Source organism: Exophiala spinifera (assembly GCF_000836115.1).
Source record: "Exophiala spinifera strain CBS 89968 unplaced genomic scaffold supercont1.9, whole genome shotgun sequence".
In the NCBI taxonomy this organism is placed as follows: domain Eukaryota; kingdom Fungi; phylum Ascomycota; class Eurotiomycetes; order Chaetothyriales; family Herpotrichiellaceae; genus Exophiala; species Exophiala spinifera.
Genome location: NW_015622521.1, coordinates 1,545,015 through 1,562,765, shown reverse-complemented (window position 1 = coordinate 1,562,765; position 17,751 = coordinate 1,545,015). Strand labels below are relative to the sequence as shown.

At 51.7% G+C, this 17,751-nt stretch overlaps 8 protein-coding genes across 8 annotated transcripts; 6 read left to right on the top strand and 2 right to left on the bottom strand.

The window, feature by feature from the left end:
* Positions 1-148: 148 nt before the first annotated feature.
* Positions 149-2,859, top strand: PV08_11594 (uncharacterized protein; the record flags this gene model as incomplete). The annotated part of the gene is made up of 2 exons (XM_016385902.1): positions 149-2,520; positions 2,577-2,859. The coding sequence occupies 2 exons, from the start codon at positions 149-151 to the stop codon at positions 2,857-2,859; spliced, it is 2,655 nt and encodes an 884-aa protein (XP_016230846.1).
* A 1,333-nt stretch (positions 2,860-4,192) lies between these two features.
* PV08_11593 (uncharacterized protein) lies at positions 4,193-5,289 on the top strand (the record flags this gene model as incomplete). The annotated part of the gene is made up of 2 exons (XM_016385901.1): positions 4,193-4,267; positions 4,336-5,289. 2 exons carry the CDS (start codon positions 4,193-4,195, stop codon positions 5,287-5,289), a joined length of 1,029 nt encoding a protein of 342 aa, XP_016230845.1.
* A 123-nt stretch (positions 5,290-5,412) lies between these two features.
* Positions 5,413-6,468, bottom strand: PV08_11592 (uncharacterized protein; the record flags this gene model as incomplete). The annotated part of the gene is made up of 2 exons (XM_016385900.1): positions 5,413-6,171; positions 6,229-6,468. The coding sequence occupies 2 exons, from the start codon at positions 6,466-6,468 to the stop codon at positions 5,413-5,415; spliced, it is 999 nt and encodes a 332-aa protein (XP_016230844.1).
* Positions 6,469-7,257: 789 nt separating this feature from the next.
* Positions 7,258-8,220, top strand: PV08_11591 (uncharacterized protein; the record flags this gene model as incomplete). The annotated part of the gene is made up of 1 exon (XM_016385899.1): positions 7,258-8,220. The coding sequence occupies one exon, from the start codon at positions 7,258-7,260 to the stop codon at positions 8,218-8,220; it is 963 nt and encodes a 320-aa protein (XP_016230843.1).
* A 1,279-nt stretch (positions 8,221-9,499) lies between these two features.
* Positions 9,500-9,850, top strand: PV08_11590 (uncharacterized protein; the record flags this gene model as incomplete). The annotated part of the gene is made up of 1 exon (XM_016385898.1): positions 9,500-9,850. The coding sequence occupies one exon, from the start codon at positions 9,500-9,502 to the stop codon at positions 9,848-9,850; it is 351 nt and encodes a 116-aa protein (XP_016230842.1).
* A 293-nt stretch (positions 9,851-10,143) lies between these two features.
* On the bottom strand, positions 10,144-12,041 carry PV08_11589 (uncharacterized protein; the record flags this gene model as incomplete). Its single annotated transcript, XM_016385897.1, has 4 exons — positions 10,144-11,023; positions 11,146-11,216; positions 11,324-11,407; positions 11,469-12,041. 4 exons carry the CDS (start codon positions 12,039-12,041, stop codon positions 10,144-10,146), a joined length of 1,608 nt encoding a protein of 535 aa, XP_016230841.1.
* Positions 12,042-12,938: 897 nt separating this feature from the next.
* PV08_11588 (uncharacterized protein) lies at positions 12,939-15,426 on the top strand (the record flags this gene model as incomplete). Its single annotated transcript, XM_016385896.1, has 2 exons — positions 12,939-14,279; positions 14,335-15,426. The coding sequence occupies 2 exons, from the start codon at positions 12,939-12,941 to the stop codon at positions 15,424-15,426; spliced, it is 2,433 nt and encodes an 810-aa protein (XP_016230840.1).
* A 1,124-nt stretch (positions 15,427-16,550) lies between these two features.
* PV08_11587 (uncharacterized protein) lies at positions 16,551-17,251 on the top strand (the record flags this gene model as incomplete). Its single annotated transcript, XM_016385895.1, has 2 exons — positions 16,551-16,645; positions 16,726-17,251. The coding sequence occupies 2 exons, from the start codon at positions 16,551-16,553 to the stop codon at positions 17,249-17,251; spliced, it is 621 nt and encodes a 206-aa protein (XP_016230839.1).
* Positions 17,252-17,751: the final 500 nt, after the last annotated feature.

The following is a 17,751-nucleotide window of genomic DNA, read 5'->3' as shown; positions in this document are numbered from 1 at the left end:
TGGAGGCCAGCCAGTTGTGCAGTTCACCGGCGAGGACACTTGCCAGGTCCAGGTTTGTTATCCCCTCGCAGAAGGCGGAAGGCCAGACGCTCATGGCTGGTAGTCTTCCGAAACGAATGCTCCCTTCACGTTCGATCGAGTATTTGACATGTCCTCGCAACAAGCCGACATTTTCGACTTCTCCATCAGATCTACCGTGGAAGATGTCATGAATGGTTATAATGGAACGGTCTTCGCTTATGGCCAGACCGGCGCGGGAAAATCTTATACAATGATGGGAGACATGGATGATCCACATAAAAAAGGCATAATACCGCGAATTACAGAGCAGATCTTCGATGCCATTCTCGTGCATGGTTCTGCCCAGATCGAATACACCGTGGGCATTTCATATCTGGAAATCTACATGGAACGAATACGAGACCTGTTAAACCCGGTTATGGACAATTTGCCCATCAACGAAGGCCCGAAAGGTCCATATGTGAAAGGGCTACGCGAGATATACGTGAACACAGTGGATGAAGTGTACACGGCGATGCATCTGGGGCAACGAGCAAGAGTGACAGCATCTACGAACATGAACTTGGAATCTTCACGGTCACATTCGATATTTTTGGTCACGATAAACCAGAAAGACGTCAACACTGGATCGCAAAAGAGTGGTATGCTTTATCTGGTCGACTTGGCAGGTTCGGAAAAGGTGGGCAAGACAGGGGCTAGTGGACAGACGCTGGAGGAAGCAAAGAAGATCAACAAGAGTTTGAGCGCTCTTGGAATGGTCATCAACGCCTTGACTGATGGAAAATCGACTCACGTCCCTTATCGAGACTCGAAACTGACGAGAATTCTCCAAGAAAGTTTGGGAGGTAATTCAAGAACGACTTTGATTATCAATTGTTCTCCCAGCAGTTACAACGATGCCGAGACTGTCAGCACCTTACGCTTCGGAATGCGAGCAAAGACGATTAAGAACAAAGCCAAGATCAACGCCGAATTGAGTCCTGCCGAACTGAAGCGTCAACTGAAGATCATCCAGAATCAAGTGATGACGTTCGAAAGGTACATAGCTTCTGTGGATGCGGAGCTGTCGTTATGGCGAAGGGGAGAAACAGTTCCAAAAGAAAGATGGGTTCCTCCGATGGGAGGCTCGAAACCAGAATCGAGAGTCAGACCAGATACACCCTCTCGTGCTCCCTCGGATCTGCTAAGATCAGAAACTCCAAGTAGGCCAGATTCTCGAATGTGCGACAGATCCAGCACACCCAGTATTATTCTGGAAAAGGACGAGAGAGAGGAGTTCCTGCGCCGAGAAAACGAACTGCAAGACCAGCTCACGGAGAGAGAGACTCAAGCCGCAAATGCCGAACGGAGCCTGCAGGAACTGCGAGAAGAACTAAAGTCGTATAAAGAAGGAGCACTTCGAACAACGAAAGACAACGAGATCATGGCGGATAAACTTAACAAGACAGAATTGGAATTGCAAAAGTTGAGCTATCAAAGCAAAGAAGACGCAATCACGATGGAAGGCCTGAAAGATGCGAATACCGAGCTAGAAACCGAATTGGTCTCTGTCAAACAACAGCTTCTGGAACTCAAGATGAGTGCTAGGGAAACTACGGCAGCTCTCGACGAGAAGGATCGCAAGAAGAAGGAGAAAATGGCAAAAATGATGGCCGGCTTCGATTTGGGAGACAATGCATTTTCCGAGAACGAGGCCCGCATGCGCGACATGCTGGATCAAGTCGAAGCACTCCATGCTGCCAGTCTGAATGGAGAACAAGTGTCGTCGGATGTTCTGGACGATTTGAGAAACAAGCTGCTAGAATCTCGAGATTTAGCCCGACAAGCAGAGACATCGCTGAGTGTCCGCGCAGAAAGCGAGCATGAAGACCGGACCACAGCGTTGGAAGAGAGACTGGCTGCAGTCCAGCAAGATTACGAGGATCTTTTGACGCGTAACTTGGGCCCTGAAGACGTGGACGATGTCAAGAGCAGACTGGAGCAACTCTATACTGATCGAAGAGAGGCACAAACGGAGTTGGTGCATGATCTGCGAGACCAGCTTACTCACAAGTCTCAAGAGGTCGAGAAGCTCCAGAAATCCGTGTCTGAGTTGCAAAGCCGTAGCGCCGCAAATGGCGCGATCAATGGAACCCCCAACAAGAGTGTACAGCAGCAGATGGCTGAGTTCGATCAGATGAAGAAGAACCTGATGAGGGATCTTCAAAACAGATGCGAACGCGTCGTCGAACTGGAAATTTCGCTTGACGAGACACGGGAGCAGTACAATAATGTTCTGAGGTCGAGCAACAACCGTCAACAGCAAAAGAAGATGGCATTTTTGGAGCGCAACTTGGAACAACTTACCGTGGTGCAGAGGCAGCTCGTGGACCAAAACACCAGCTTGAAGAAGGAAGTGGCAATTGCTGAGCGCAAGCTGATTGCAAGGAATGAACGGATTCTGAGTCTGGAAAGTCTGCTGAGCGATAGCCAGGAGAAACTCACGGCAGCAAACCATCGGTATGGATTTCTGATTTGCTCAATGATGAAAAGTGACGCTAACAAAGTTGAACTAGTTTCGAACAACAATTGGCCGCAGTCAAGGAACGTCTCGAAGCCGCCAAAGTGTCGTCAAGAAACATGGCCGCCGGTGGTCCTGGTGCAGCAGGTGGATTTAACGGCCTCATGAATGCCGGAGCGAGGATCGCAAAACCACTTCGCGGAGGAGGCGGTGCTCCGCCGTCCAGCCTGGACGGAGCTAACGCTAATGGCGTGGCTTCGTTGCCCATCATCTCAAGTTTGGCTGGGTCGGATGGAGGGAACAAACGAAGCAGTTGGTTTTTCAACACGAGTCGATGATTCTCATCTCCGTTACTTCATGGTCATGATTTAATGTCGAAACATGGGACAGAATCAACATTGGCTCCGCTCTACCCATGTCCTCGTCCTCTTCCTCGCCCACAATTTGAATCGCGGTTCGCTCCCAATTTAGATCTCTGGTGTCTTGTTTCCAATTTCAGCGTTTCAAAGACTAGAGCGTTGGCGACGGAGACGGGCAAAGGGAAGCCATGTTCGTGATGCCGACCTGTTGGTTCATTGCCTTAGTTGGCCAGTTCGGTGTCGTTGATTTTTGAGGGTGGCTTGACTGTTGAAGCAGAAGGGGAAGAGAACATTAGATGGTGCTGCAAGATGTGTGTGTGTGTGTGTGTGTGTGTGTTTTATGCATAATGAGCCATGGACGCTTTTTACTTATCTCCCTGACCTAACCTACCGCCTAGAACCTACTTGAACATACCTAGACGAGGGTTTCCCTTTTTTCCCTTTTGTGTTCAGCATCATAATGAGCAGCTACGATTGAGAGGGGAGATGGAAGCCGGACTGATTGTATATAGCAGACAGCACAGATAAGGTAGTTTGACGATAAATACGTTCGAGACTTCTTCCGTGAACGAAGCGATATGCTCGACTAATAAGTGCAGTCAGTATGTTGAGTTTGCTTGTAGTTCTGATCCTAGCTAGACGTTGTATGGTAGAGGGTGTTGATTGAGTTGAACCCCTTTTTTGCTGGCAGATACCGCTTGAATACCATCTTGAAGACATCCATGGACAGAAGACAATATCCTGCCCGTGAGATCGTTGCAACGAATCTCCAGCCAAAGACGAGAGACAACAACCGGCACGGTGGTGTGTACCTGTCCGCTTGCACGGTTCGATGTAGGTCCGATCCCCGTGAAGACTGAGCACCGCGTCTCGACATTGTCTCCGTCACTCACCTCATCTCGCAGGGGATCATGGGGTGATTCGACGACTGGTCAGAGATCGAAGAAACGTGGTTCGGCGAAAGTGGTTCTCTTCCATGCCGACCAGAGCGCGCAAGACTAACGCTTTTTCGTATCGACCAGTCTAGATAAGCCTTGCCCGGTGGCATCTAAGCCAATCAGACCGGACCGAGTGGATTGGAGTATTGGGCCCCGGACATAAGAAGAAAATGCTCCAATATACTTCCGAAGCATTCGTGAGTTGTCTGTGCAGGGTCCTCAGGGTATATAAATCTGATTATCTGTTGTCCTCCGAGAGAGGACAATATAAAACCACCGTGTAGCGCAGGAGAGACAATTCTTCTCAAGCACCTACCTAGTACGACCAACAAGCAGTCAGTCAGTCAGTCCCTGCAGGCCAAGTCTCATTCACCATGGCACCACAACAGTATGCCAAAGACCAGCCAGAAGGATTCAAGAATGTCATTGAGAATGTCGCCATCGTCGGTGTGAGTAGTTGCACCCCACCGCTCCAATATCTTGTCGCATTGAACCGAACACGACTAACGGCCCCTAGGCTGGCGGTCAAATGGGTGGATATCTCGCGAAACACCTCCTCGCGACCGGCAAGCACAAAGTCACTGCCATCACGCGAGCCGACAGTGTCACCAAACTCCCTGACGGACTTAGAGTAGCCAAGGTCGACTATAGCAATTCTTTGACTATAGTCGACGCTCTCCGCGGCCAAGACGCGCTCCTCATCACCCTGGGCGTCTTCGTACCCCCAGACACGCAAGCCAAGCTCATCAACGCCGCCATTGAAGCCGGTGTTTCCTGGATCATGCCAAATGACTGGGGCACGGACTCGACCAACGACGACCTCGCCAAGGACACCATGCTCACCGACGCACGTTGGCAAGCGCGCGACCTCATCGAGCAAGCGGGCCTGGGCCGCGTGTCCCTGGTCTGCGGTTTCTGGTATGAGTACAGTCTCGCGGGGGCGGCGGTGCGGTATGGATTCGACTTCAAGAACCGAAGCGTGGTCTTCTACGACGACGGCAACACGAAAATCAACACCAGCACCTGGGATCAGGTGGGGCGTACTGTGGCCAAGTTGATGAGCATGAAGATCCTGCCGGAGGATGCCGAGGACACGAGCACCACCACCCTGTCCCGGTTCCGAAACCAGTTCGTGTACATCTCGTCGTTCCTGGTCAGTCAGAAGGACATGTTCGCCTCGGTGCTGCGCGTGACCGGGACGACAGAGGCGGATTGGACCATCACGTACGAGGACGCACATGAGCGGTACAAGACCGGTGTGTCGGAGCTGCAGAGTGGCAACGTGAATGGGTTCCCGAAACTGCTGTACGCCAGGCTCTTTTATCGTAACGGCGGCGGTGATTATGAGTCGGTCAAGGGAACAAGCAATGAAATTCTCGGATTGCCCAAGGAGGATCTCGATGATAGGACAAAGGCAGCTATTGACATGGCAACCGAGGGCTCCAGGATGACGAGGACGCGCGACCCCTGAGGCTGAGGTGTCATGGTCGCAGTAATTGTGATGTAGGTTGGAATGACATTAAAGAGTTCTCATATTCTCTCCCTAAGGATCAGGGGGTCCACGCCAGGCCAACCGTTGACCATATCGATGTGGTCACGCCTGTTCTGCACCGACCCTGGCTTCTCGCATCTCTGTTAGTTGCCGGCGAAGCTCTCGCTTAAGCTGCAATCGCTCCAGCCTTCTCTCTGCGTCCCATTTCGACTGCAGTTTCTCAACGGCAGTTTCGAGCCTTGCATAAAGCTCCCCGCTTCCTACCGTGGTGTTCTGCATATCTTGCAGCGCGGCCAGCCATTCCTCGAGCTGTTTCTGCGAGACGGGCTTTGCGAACGTGGTAGTTCTGTTCAGATCGAACTCGAAAACTCTTTTCCTTTCGTCCGCAATGGCAAACATGTCCACGACAAAGACACTGACATAGACGACACCCACTGTAGCAACGAAGGACATGAAGACGTTGCGAAAGTCATTTCTCCCACCTTCGGACTCGACGTGATATATCCACGCAAACAACAGGTAGATGCCGAACCCAACTGTGTAGAGCAGAACAGCCCAATTGAGAAGGGCCTTCGGCATGGAGAATTGTTTTAGGGTCGCTACCGAGCTCTCCAGAGGGAGGTAGTGAAAGGGCCGACGATAATGGGTTTTGTCCGTTTCAATCTTGCCCCGGCTGAGCCACAACCGGATGTCGAAGGCCCTGTTGAGCACCGAGATGTGTTGTTGCAACGATGCCGCTTGCACGACAGACAAGACTCCAAGAATCATCGAACAGGAGAGGAGAGCCCGCGCGCTCCAGTGCGAGGAGTCCATGTTTGGCAGCTGAAGGGCAGTCAGGCCAACGCTGGCAAATATGGCACCCTTGGAGCGGTCTGATGTTAGCCTGTTTCATCTTCTGACGTTCGTGTGTACACTCACAGCCACTTGGATAGCTGTGCAATTCGAGATGCAAGATTGCTTCCACGCCATGACCTCGTCATCAGTCCAGGTGTTGATGTTCCAATGCAGCTGTCTGGCCGCATTCGTGTCGACGAGCCTGAAAAGGCCCAAAATTCGCCCCCGAAAGCCCCATCTTTGGCTCTCATAGTCGAAGTTACGACCAAGAGCAGCTGCGAAGGCGATGAAAAGGGTCGTCGTGACTGCGACAGGTGCTGACATCTTACGCCGGAACGAGGATATCTGCTGACGAAAAAGCAAACGCTGTCAAATTTTGCATGACACGCTGGTCTAGTCTTGATGAAATGGCCCGATGAGATTCTTTGGAAGACACAACACTTCTCAGCCTCGTCAGCTTCTAAGAGCTTCAGCCCGCATCCAGCTTTCTACAACACCAAGCGAGAATCTGTGTCACATGACGACGGCCGAAACTCACCATCCTCATTCGTTGCAAGTTCCCAATCACTGCCTGCTTCTCTTCCCTGCTACGAGGTGTTGATGTCTGGTCTACACAAAATCGTCTGTGTCCCCAAGTCAGACTTTGTTGGCAATGATAGCCAAGGCCTTCCTCGCGTTCCGTACGGGCGATAGGCCGGAAGGGTTAAGTGCATTGACATCCACCGGCAGAAAGTCTAACCTGAACAGATACTCCTGAGATGCAACAGTCTATTTATCATTATTAACTCATCACCGTCGTTCTCGAATATTCTCATACAGGCCATCTTTGCGACACAGGCAGGGACCAAGAATGCTGTCCGACTCCCTGTCCCTTTCATGGCACGGCTCAGGGGATCGCTCATCCGAGAGAACCGGGCACTTGCCGCCCAATCTGATGCTACAGAGGAGACCAATACTGAGTGCTGAAACGCCGTATTGAGACGGATGGTACCGCCTTCACCGCAATGTGTAACGAATACGCAACTAGGCCGACCACATAAACGTGGTTGAAGCATTAGTCTAAAGAACAACAGCTAAACGATACGATTGTTTGCCTCCTACTGAGCAGCCACAATGTCTTCTCAAACGACTGAGTACATGCCTGGTCTACCGCCAAAGGCTCTCAACATTCCAGTTGAAGTTGCCCCTTCTCTAGAAGAAAGATCCGCTGGTCGCTTTAACGATGCCAACATCAAACTCTTTCTCTCGGGAATGCACCGTGATGGTGTAGTCATACTCAAAGACGTCATTGATCCCTCTCATCTAGACATCATAAACGAGTTCATGGTCGAAGACACAGCACGCGAATTGACCAAAGAAAACCTCCACCGCAATTTTGGTTCAGAGAATCTCCAGCAAGGCCCGCCACTGACACCATCCAAGTACTTTTTCGACGACGTCTATCTCAACAGACTCCTATTCCACGCAGTTAACCTATACCTTGGGCCAAACGCGACATGGAACATGATAACAGGAAACAATGCTCTGCCGCACGGAGTCAAGCGTCAACCAGTACATTCAGACGCCATGTGTGATCACCCTCCCGCTCCATTCTACGTGGTTGCCAATGTCTACACCACCGACGCCAGTGCCGCAAATGGGTCTACTGAAGTCTGGCTCGGCACCCACCACTTCAACACGGAAGCTCAGACTCCTCCGGGATCACACGGCGAGACGCACATAATTGATGAGTATGTTCAGAAGCGGAAGAAGTCCCTTCCTGGTTTCCAACCCACAGTGAAGAAGGGATCGATCCTCATCCGAGACATGCGTCTATGGCATGCTGGTGTATGCAATAAATCAGAAGCGATTCGCTACATGATTGCACTCGGGTTCTCGGCAAGCTGGTGGCATGGGACGGCGCGCTTCAGAATCCCTGCTGGGACAGGTATCTATGAGCGACTCATGCATGGAACAAAGAACCACAATATCACCCCGTTAATGGTCGAACTACCTCCTGAGGAGTACGAGAATCTACGGAATGCGCATGACTTTAGTGATGTAGAGAAGATGACGTATGAAGGAGAGGTATTCTAGGTTGGGGAGTCGCTGCTTCAGCCTCACGTCCGGTCAATTCAAGTCGAGCGTCACGTCTAGACAAATGACTCGCACCATCTTGTGTCCTTCGTTTCTTGACCCTCGACGACAGACTTCAGAGAGGTCAGCGACGCCACCAGACAGTACGTCTCTCGCTGGGCCTCTCTCTGCATCTATAACAAGAACTCTCAACGATCCATACCCGAAAACAGCGAAACATCTGGATATGACACGGAAGCGCTTCCCGTAGTCGCCTCCGTTCTCCTTCTATGGAGTAGCTTGCATTTTTGTGCCGGCGCCTACCATGACCATCGCCCGTCTCATGGTTGTCTATGCTCTTATCGAAGCTAAGCTTCACGACGCAATGAAGGGACTTGAAAATTGGCGTTATGCTCCTCGCTTCTATCCGCGGGCATAGAGTGTGCCATTGACTGTTTGTTTACTATCTGTCACATTCCTCCTCCTACTTTCCTACGCCCTTCTCGGTGGTAGGTTCGAGCTTCGCTGGCCTCTCCGTCGGACTCTCTCGTTTGCCCGCCGGCCGCATCATCCATTCAACCCCATAATCCTTTTCTCTGACATCTTGCTTACCCTTGTCAACGCCTGACGACGGAGATATCTAAAAGCTACTAATCTTCGTTCATAGTCTACGGTCGTACTCCGAGGCCACAACCCGGCTTGCGAAGAGGGTGAGTCGAAGTTGTCGTTTCCTCGTTAAGCTCGAGCACAGATATGAGCTCGTGACGTACGGAACATAAGTACTTCACACCCGTGTCCAAGATCTATAGCACCTGCCAAACCTGGTAAGTAAGTGACATACACGGAAGGAAGAACGCCACGGACCGGACCCACAGCGACTGTGTCCGGGTAGACCATGGCATCCTCTATTGTGTATACCACAATATAGCCTTATAGCACTACAATACCATTGCATTATTACACTGATCCCGAAGCTATTTAGCATCTGGTGGACGGATATTATGACTACTAACACTTGTCTTGTATCCCATATACGTCCGTATTTCACGTTACGAGAGCAACGACAAAGCCAATGAGTGGCATTTGACTCCTAACGTCACTCGAAGACTGACATTAGGGAGCCAAAGCAGAGATCAAACTTTGTTCGAAACATAACACGCTTCACCGTCGAAACCCAAATCCGAACGCGCAGACCGCTAGAATACATACATACCTACGGAACGGAAATTCACACGCGACGCTCAGTCACATGAGTGACGGGTCAGGACAGCGTGGTAGTATGGACTCGTCATCATTATTCATGCCTCTCCCCGGGTCGCCCGTCGTCCATATCGTTCTTTTTCGCTTCTACCCGACCGTCAGCCCCGAAGTGCGCGCCGAAGTGTCGAGGAAGTTCATGTCCCTTCGGTCCTCGTGCCTCTCGCCTGTCACGCGGATACCGTACATCCTGTCCTTCACCGGCGGGAGGGACATCAGCGTCGAAAGTCTCCAGAAGGGGTACAGCCACGTTTTTGTGCTGGAGTTCGAGAACGAGCACGACCGTAACTGGTACGTCAACGAAGATCCTGCGCACAAGAGGTTCGGCGTGGACGAGTTGACGGGTGTGGTGGAGGATGTCATGGTTGTGGATTTCAAGCGAGGGCAAGTTTGAAAACGTAAGCTATGATATTGAATTGACGGGGGGGGAGGAGAAGGGGCAGGAGGAGGAGGAAGAACGAAAAAGGGGTATGGTGGTCGGGACAAAGGAGTATAGGGCATGGCTTGTGAATCATAGCATTCAGTCCCTGAACGGGTATCAGATCCTGATATCTCTTGAACAGATACCCGGTACTGTACCATGACACCGGAACGGTGGAAACCACCAAGGCAGGATGGACAAGTTTGACAGCACCAAAAGTGATTCGATACATCATCATACCAAGGCTCTGCTCTGCAGAGCTCACCTCAGGCTGCCTCATCACCACCAACGCCAATCCGCGAATCCAAAACGTTGTAGTCTTTGAACTTCCTAGGTGGAACTCCTGCTTCGAACATGTGATCCAGCTCGTCAAAGGTCCTCCCTTTCGTCTCGGGCAGCCTGAAAAAGCACCACACGGTGGCCAGGGCGCTGATGCCGCCAAAGAAGAAGCCCGTCTTGCCTCTCCAGTTCCCCGACGAGGCGTTGAGCATGTAGGGGATGACGACGGTCATGACGATCTGGGCGACGGAGCCGCTGCTCGTGGCCAGCGCGACCGTCTGGGACCGCAGCCGGGTGGCGCCGATTTCGGCAAAGATGACAAAGTTGACGGGGCCGACGGTGCCCTGGAAGACGAAGGTGAGCACGTCGAGCAACGCCGCCTGGGCCCACGCCAGCCCCGGGCGGCGGGTGTAGTCTGGCGCGCAGTCCAGGCCGCCGATGACGAACAGCGCCACGCACATGGCCGCGACGCCGGACATGAAGATGGTGCGTCGGCCGAACCACGACATCAGCACCCACGAGGAGCACGTGGCCACGAAGCCGATGGCCGTGTTGCCCACCCCCATGTCGAAGGCCGCAGAGACGGGGAGACCGGCGAGTTCGAAAAAGTACGTCGCGTACCCGATCAGCGAGATCCCCGTGGTGACTTGCCAGATCTGCACCATGATGGCCACCTCGGTGCGCGTGCGGTTCGAGCCGCGGAAGCACTCGATGTACGTCGTGTCCTTTTCCACCTCGATCTCGTGCATGGTCGTCTCTTGGATGTTGGCCAGCGTTGCCTTGATGTCGACCTTGGCCGATGAGTCTCTTGTTGCCAGGCGCTTCAGGGCGGCTTCGGCCTCTTCGACACGGCCTTTACGGACCAGCCTGCGACATTATTAGAGATGTGCGTTTTCAATTCCGTACAAGGAAGCGATTGGAAAGCAAAAGAAATATAGCCAGGGCGCTGCGCGCCTGATTAATGTCTTCAGAGACATGTCATCACGTACCACCAGGGACTCTCGGGGGCGAAGAAGAGGCCGACTGCGAGAAAGGGGATCCATATCCACTGGACAGCAAACTGGATCTTCGTCAGCGCGACGTTCACTGACAGGTCATTGATACCAACACAGAGTTGGCCACCGAAGTCATGACATTTAGTTTAACGAAAGCCTGCCGTCGACTTACAGGAATTCGATACGCCCATTGATCCGTCCTCGTTGCGACTCCTTTCCCTACGCCTGCTGCCACGAATTGGCCAATAACATAAGCCTACGAAAACATGTCAATGTAAGGCCCATATGATGTGGGTGATCGTGGCGGCGACACTTACCAAGTTCATACCCGCATTCAGGATCCCGCGAAGAGCCAACGGGCAAACCTCAGATGCATAGGTGGGAGCCAGTACCACATAGGTTCCATACATGATGCCCGCGAGGAACTCACCGGCGGCCAGAGTATGGATGTTGTTTGCGAACATCTGCAGAAAGATCCAAACCGTAGTGAAGAACAGGGACGCCCAAAACACTTTCTTGCGGCCCCATCGTTCCATCGGCCAGGACGCAGTGAACGCTCCGAGAAATTGACCAACCGGTGTGCCCATTCCCAGGACGTTTTGCCATTTCGCGGACACTTCGTAGCCGATTTCCGGGCCATAGTAGGTGCCATACTTCTTGACGAAAGCGGGAAGAGCGTAGAAGCTGTATATGATGCCGGAGTCATAGCCAACCATGACCAGAGACCAGGCGAAGAGCGTGGCCCAGAGTACAGCCATGGGATAGAGCTTCACGGCTTCAATCACTCCGAGAGAATGCTCAATGTCCGTGGCCAGTTTCGACTGCTCCCGCATGTCGCCATTGTGATCCTCGCTGAGCCTTTTGGGAATGTCGGTTTTGGTGTTTTCCATACTGACCTAGGTATTTTGTCTCCTTTTGCTGACAGCTTCCTTCGTGGAGCGCGGGCGTAAGCTTCAATTGACTGTGGGACTTCTATCTTTCGATAGTTGCGACGGGTCTTCCACACAGCGCAACCTCGGCGGATTTCCTGCGGATCGCCACCTCTTGTAGAGGGTGATGATCAACAAGTATCTATCGTACCACCACTCAGGTCGCCATGATAAGGCCATAGAACCATGGTAACGGTAGCAGCCAACGACGTTATCTTGGATGCGCATATCCAAAATGTTGATAGCAGCAATGCCAGGTTTCGACGTACAATCAGCGGTGGACATTTTTGATGGCAGATCATATACAAATGCGGCAAGGACGTCGCATCCGTGTCAGAAGCAGCAGCGTAAGCGACGCTTGCAGGGTAGTAGTCCCTGATGGTGTGGAAATGGAAATATTGCCATAGGAGGGGGATTGATTACCCGGACGAAGGTGGTTAGGGTTGGCTGACAAAGGATGCTTGAAATAACGAAGGAGAGGTGGACATGTCCAATGTGGCGACTCTTATGGGTCCTGGTTCCTTTGCTGGAATAATGAATCTTACCAGGTAAGACCTAAGGAGCTCTGTACTTTGCAGCTAGTAGTCGCCGTTCTGGCCATATCTGAAGAATGGAGCTCGATGAGAGGTTTTCAGACCGCAGTTGTAGCAATTCCAGCTTGCCACTCAGTCCAGAATGATCGCTTTATTGCTGCTGGAAAGGGGCAATAAGTCGTTTGAAACTGCGAAACTAGTTGCAGCATCAGATAGGTACCGATCATAGGGGCCATTCGCGTGTATCGAGAGATGTTTTGACCAATCCGACTCATCATTTCCCACATATCATGTATTGCGCGTACATGCTTAGGAAGGATCACTCATGGCTGCTGAAGGATCTCAAGCAGCTCATCAGCATCAATTCTCCATCCACGACGGTAGATCAGGTTTAGGGAAAAGAGCTGTGCCTGCGCAGGTCGGCAGAGACCCTCGCATCAAGACAGCATGTACGGAGTGCAAGCGGCGGAAAGTGAAATGCGACGGCAGCCATCCGTGCTATTCTTGCCAGTGGTATAAGCAACCCGAACGTTGCAAATATCCCTTCACCCAGCCCGCACTAGGTGTCAATCGGAAGAATTTCGACTATGTGCGGAAAAGGCTTGAAGCGACCACTAATATCTTGACCAAACTGTTCCCCTTGGAATCCATCGATGCTCTCGAGGGACTATCCGGTCAACAGCTTGTGGAGCGTGTTGTTGCAACAGTGACTTCAGTTGAGACTGAGCAAGGCCCCGATCTCCCTTCCGTCAAGAAAGCAGTAGCATACGAGGGGTCGGCTGGATCGCACGAAACGGATGTGCCCACTAGAGGAGCCTTTCCAGCTTCAATAGGAGTCGAGAAGCACCAAGCCAGGCCGGAGAACTCATCAATCGACAGCGACGGCCATCACGATTTCGCTGACGGCGAGGTATCAGATCCTGGTGACGATGTGAACGCCGTATCGACCACTGATAGTCATGCTTCTTCATACGTCGGCCCTTCCTCGACTATGCAGATGTTTCGCACAATACTCCGTATCGCGCCGGACTCTCTCGAAAAGAGCAGCCAACATCAGAGCCCTCCACACTGTGTTCCAGCTACTTCCACTCGTTCTTCAGCACGCCGCGACACACTGTACCTGACGGATCGAATGAGAGCGTTGATTGACGCTTATTTTCACTGGGTCCATCCAACCACGGCCATAATCGACGAGGCAACATTTCGAGAATCGGCTTTATCCGGCGAGAGAAATGATCCTCCATGGCTGTGCCTTTTAAACACAGTCTTAGCGCTTGGCTCATTAGGCTGCACAAAGACCGAGTCCAAAGAGCATATGATATATTACAATGTTGCGAAATCTTACCTTGATCTCGAAGCTCTCGGGAACAAAAGCCTGGAGTTCTTACAAGCATTAATGTTGATGGCTGGTTGGTATTGCCATTACCGGAACCGTCCGAATCTTGCGTCCGCACTTCTTGGGGTTGCATTTCGAATGGCATATGCATTGGGTGTGCACAAGGAGACACCAGTTCCAGGACAAACAGGTATGAACCCGGAGTTGAGGCGCTCCATTTGGTGGAATCTGGTGGTCCTAGATGCAGCTGAAGCAGTAACACTTGGTCGTAATCTGGACGGAAGTATCTTCGACAGTGAGGTGAGGTATCCTGGAGGAATGCTGCAAGAGGTAAGTCCTTCCATTGTGCTTACTCTAAATGTCACTGACATCGGTATTTCTTTAGCCAAACAGAACCTATGACAAGCCTTTGTGTTTAGCATCACTCCTGGGTATCACTATCGCTTTTTCGCGGATCATGACTGAAACCCAGGCCAGACTAGCCACATCGACGCCTTTGTCCTTTGCCGAGCTCCTTGGCTTGGATGCCCATCTCGTCGACTGGTACGAGGGACTACCGGGGGAATTTCATGGATCGGCAGGAAGTACACCCATTTTCAATCACGCTTTCGTGGGGCGGACAGAGCCACCCGATTCTCATGCATTTGTACAGCCTTGTGTGACAATACGGTGGAGATACCTCATTCTTCGGATAACGCTGTACCGGCCAGTTGTCATGGAGGCCGTCCTGCGCAGGATTCCATACCATCAACTAACGGCGGATCAACGACTGTGCATCCGTAAGTGCCTGACCCTGGCGGGGGAATTGATCGAATCTGCCCGATCGAGGACGTTGGAAACTCCTAACCAGTACATTGCTTGGCCAGCGACTTGGAATCTGCTCCAGGTCTGCATGGTGCCTTTGGTGTGTCTGTACACCTTTCGTGAGAATCAGGATACAAGCCCCGAATTCCACCAGGGACATGGGCAGTTTCGCGCCACAGCTGTGGTCATAGACCAGGTCCGTCAAGTTCGCGAAGAGTGTCATCGACAGGTCCAAACAACATTGAATTTGATGCAAGAGATGCAACCATGGGGGATTGCATCAGATCGCATGTACGAACTGATCTACTTGCTGTACGAAGCAAGACATCAACCTCTGCGAGTGTGGAATAATGATGAAAACAGTCCTCTCGTCGTATTACCACCAACCCCTGTGCTCAAGGCTGCAGGTTCTTCACGTCGGTCTTGTTCTGAGACAACAAGTGCGCGCCTTCAAGCCGGCGAGCAATATGACCTCAGGCACGGGAATGATATCGCTGAAGCGACAGGTTTTCAAGGATCTACGAATGCACCAATCAGCAATACGGTAGAAGGGGAGGCAGACATGTCAATTTTCACCACATTGGGGTGGACAAATGTGACGTGGGAGAGTCTTTTCGAGCTTCCAAACGATTTTCAGTGGCCGGATCCCCAAAGCACATACGATATGGGATGACCATTTCCACTGGCTGATCAAGGTGGAAGGGAAGACGAGCCTAACTCGGGTTCTGTGGTGGTGCCCAAACGGGTTGCGGAGGCTCGGTTCGTCGGGAGATCTGGCCATCTCAGCTAGGCCAGTCCGGCTGTGACCTTCATTGGAGACAGTGGCGAGGTTGATATTTGCTTGGAGTACCATATCAAGGAACGCGCAGGCGGTGCGATTTGATCTTGCCTGAAAGGGTAATCGAGTGGCAACGACATCAAAGCCATAAGACATCGGCACCCACAAAAAAGAGTGCGCTCAATGATGTCAATGCAACACAGGTACTGTGTGCAGCTTGTCCCATTCGCATGATGCTTCGATGGAAAAGACGAGCGCAACGTTGGTCGAGGGAATGCCTTCCGTACAGTACTGGTGAGCACCTTCGTCGCAGGTCTTGCACCAAGCGATATATCGTGCTACGGGTTGTTCTTGTTCGACTCTGACGGTGAGACCGCGAAAATTCGTCGTAAGACGGGGATTAACTCAAAGAAAGCTGAAATGTTGCGAATATGAGTTGAAGAAAAGACCTTGGAGATGAGTTTCCGGATTGCGCCATCTGCGTCACATCATTGATCATCATCAATACCTCTTGTTAAATTGATAAGAACCCTCGATCGAAGCCATTCGGTTTGTCTGCCAGACAAGAGGCTAGAGTACCCCATTCTAAGCATGCGATGGAAAGTTACGGACGGCGGGTGTAGTTGTTGTATCCCTGTTGTCTGGAGCGCCTGGTTGATTTCCAGTCGACTCTTTTCTCCCAGTAGCTGTTGCTGTCCTCTTCGCTCAGTTTGGATTCGACGATGTTCCAAGCTGTAATCAAACTCATCATGTTGTCGTGGTCATGAGGGCGGCTGCTTTGCTATAACTTTGGCCACTTAAGTAAAAGACGATACCGAGAACATTGAATCGCAGCAAAGACTGATACAAAACCAGCCTCGTCACATGATCAGGCTGAGCCCCAACATATCTCTATCTTCCCATTCCTTCTTGGGCTTATTCTTTCATCGACACCTGTAAATCAAGGATGGGCGCAGGACAGCCTCCGGAGCGCTTCCACCCACTGGCACTGCATGTCTAGCACTGCGTCACCTTAATTCATGTCCGAAAGGATTCCGGATGACGACAAGGCCATACCAGCGGTCGATATTCTGTTCCTCGGTAGCCCTGGGGTGGGCAAATCCACATTCTTGTCGTAGGAGAATCCTCTCTTTTCCTTGCACCTACCGCCCGCGCGGTACGAAGCCGGACTGACTTTATCCTTTGGTTTTGCAGCCGGCTTGAGCATGTGCGCAATGGCAAACTCGATAAATCCGTTTCCCCAACCCGCGTGGTCGCACCGTTAGCATTCGATGTGAAGTTGTTCAATCGACCGTACAGGTTCCGCATTCACCCATCCACATCGACCCTCTTCATCGATGCGTTCCCTCCGAAACCTGCGTTTACCATCATTGCATTCTCCATCTCCTCTCGCGAATCGCTACACAATGCGCAATACTATTGGCGCAAGCAATTGTCTATGCACTATGACGAGCTCGAGCACGAGATGCCAGTCATGCTGTTGGGTCTGAAGAGGGACGAACGTACCGAGGACCGTCGGGAAGATGGGACGTTCGAGTGCGTGATGCCGCAAGAGGGTTTGCGTGCCGCTCAAGAGATGCGCTGTGATCGGTACGCGGAGTGTAGTGCCGTGACTGGAGAATTGATGTGGGAGGTACTCGAGGACATCACGCGCACCGCAGCCAGGACTACTACAGAGAACGGAGGGTTGAGCCAACAGGGCGATTGCTGTGTGATGTGAGCGGTGATGTCCAACATGAGGGTAGCGCTCTTGGCTCATGACACGAACTGGATTTGTCGAAAGTTAGTTAGGGAATTGTGACCTTGGAATGATGAACATGAGTGACGAGGGTCTTGCCACGAATCTTTTGGAGATGCAATGCACGCGTGTTGTGATACGAGTCAATCTCACCACTTTCAATCTCGTCCTCGAACAAGCAGCTTGAAGGCGTGGCAGATTGACTAGATCAATGATGCCAGTAGTTCATGGCGGGAGCAAGATAGACCCAGAAAATTTTTCAACAGATTTGTGTCATTGTAGATACAGTGTAATAAGAACATGGCCCCAGACCGAAATCAGGCCATCCCAGATCCTCGCTATGCACCAAAACAGGATATGCATCGAGCAGATACAGATATCTCAATCCGCGTTGGTACGAGCTGAGATCGGATTTTACATCCTCGATATCTCGCGACCAAGACATGCGCTGAGCGCGAGGTTGCCGTGAAATTCCAACCTTG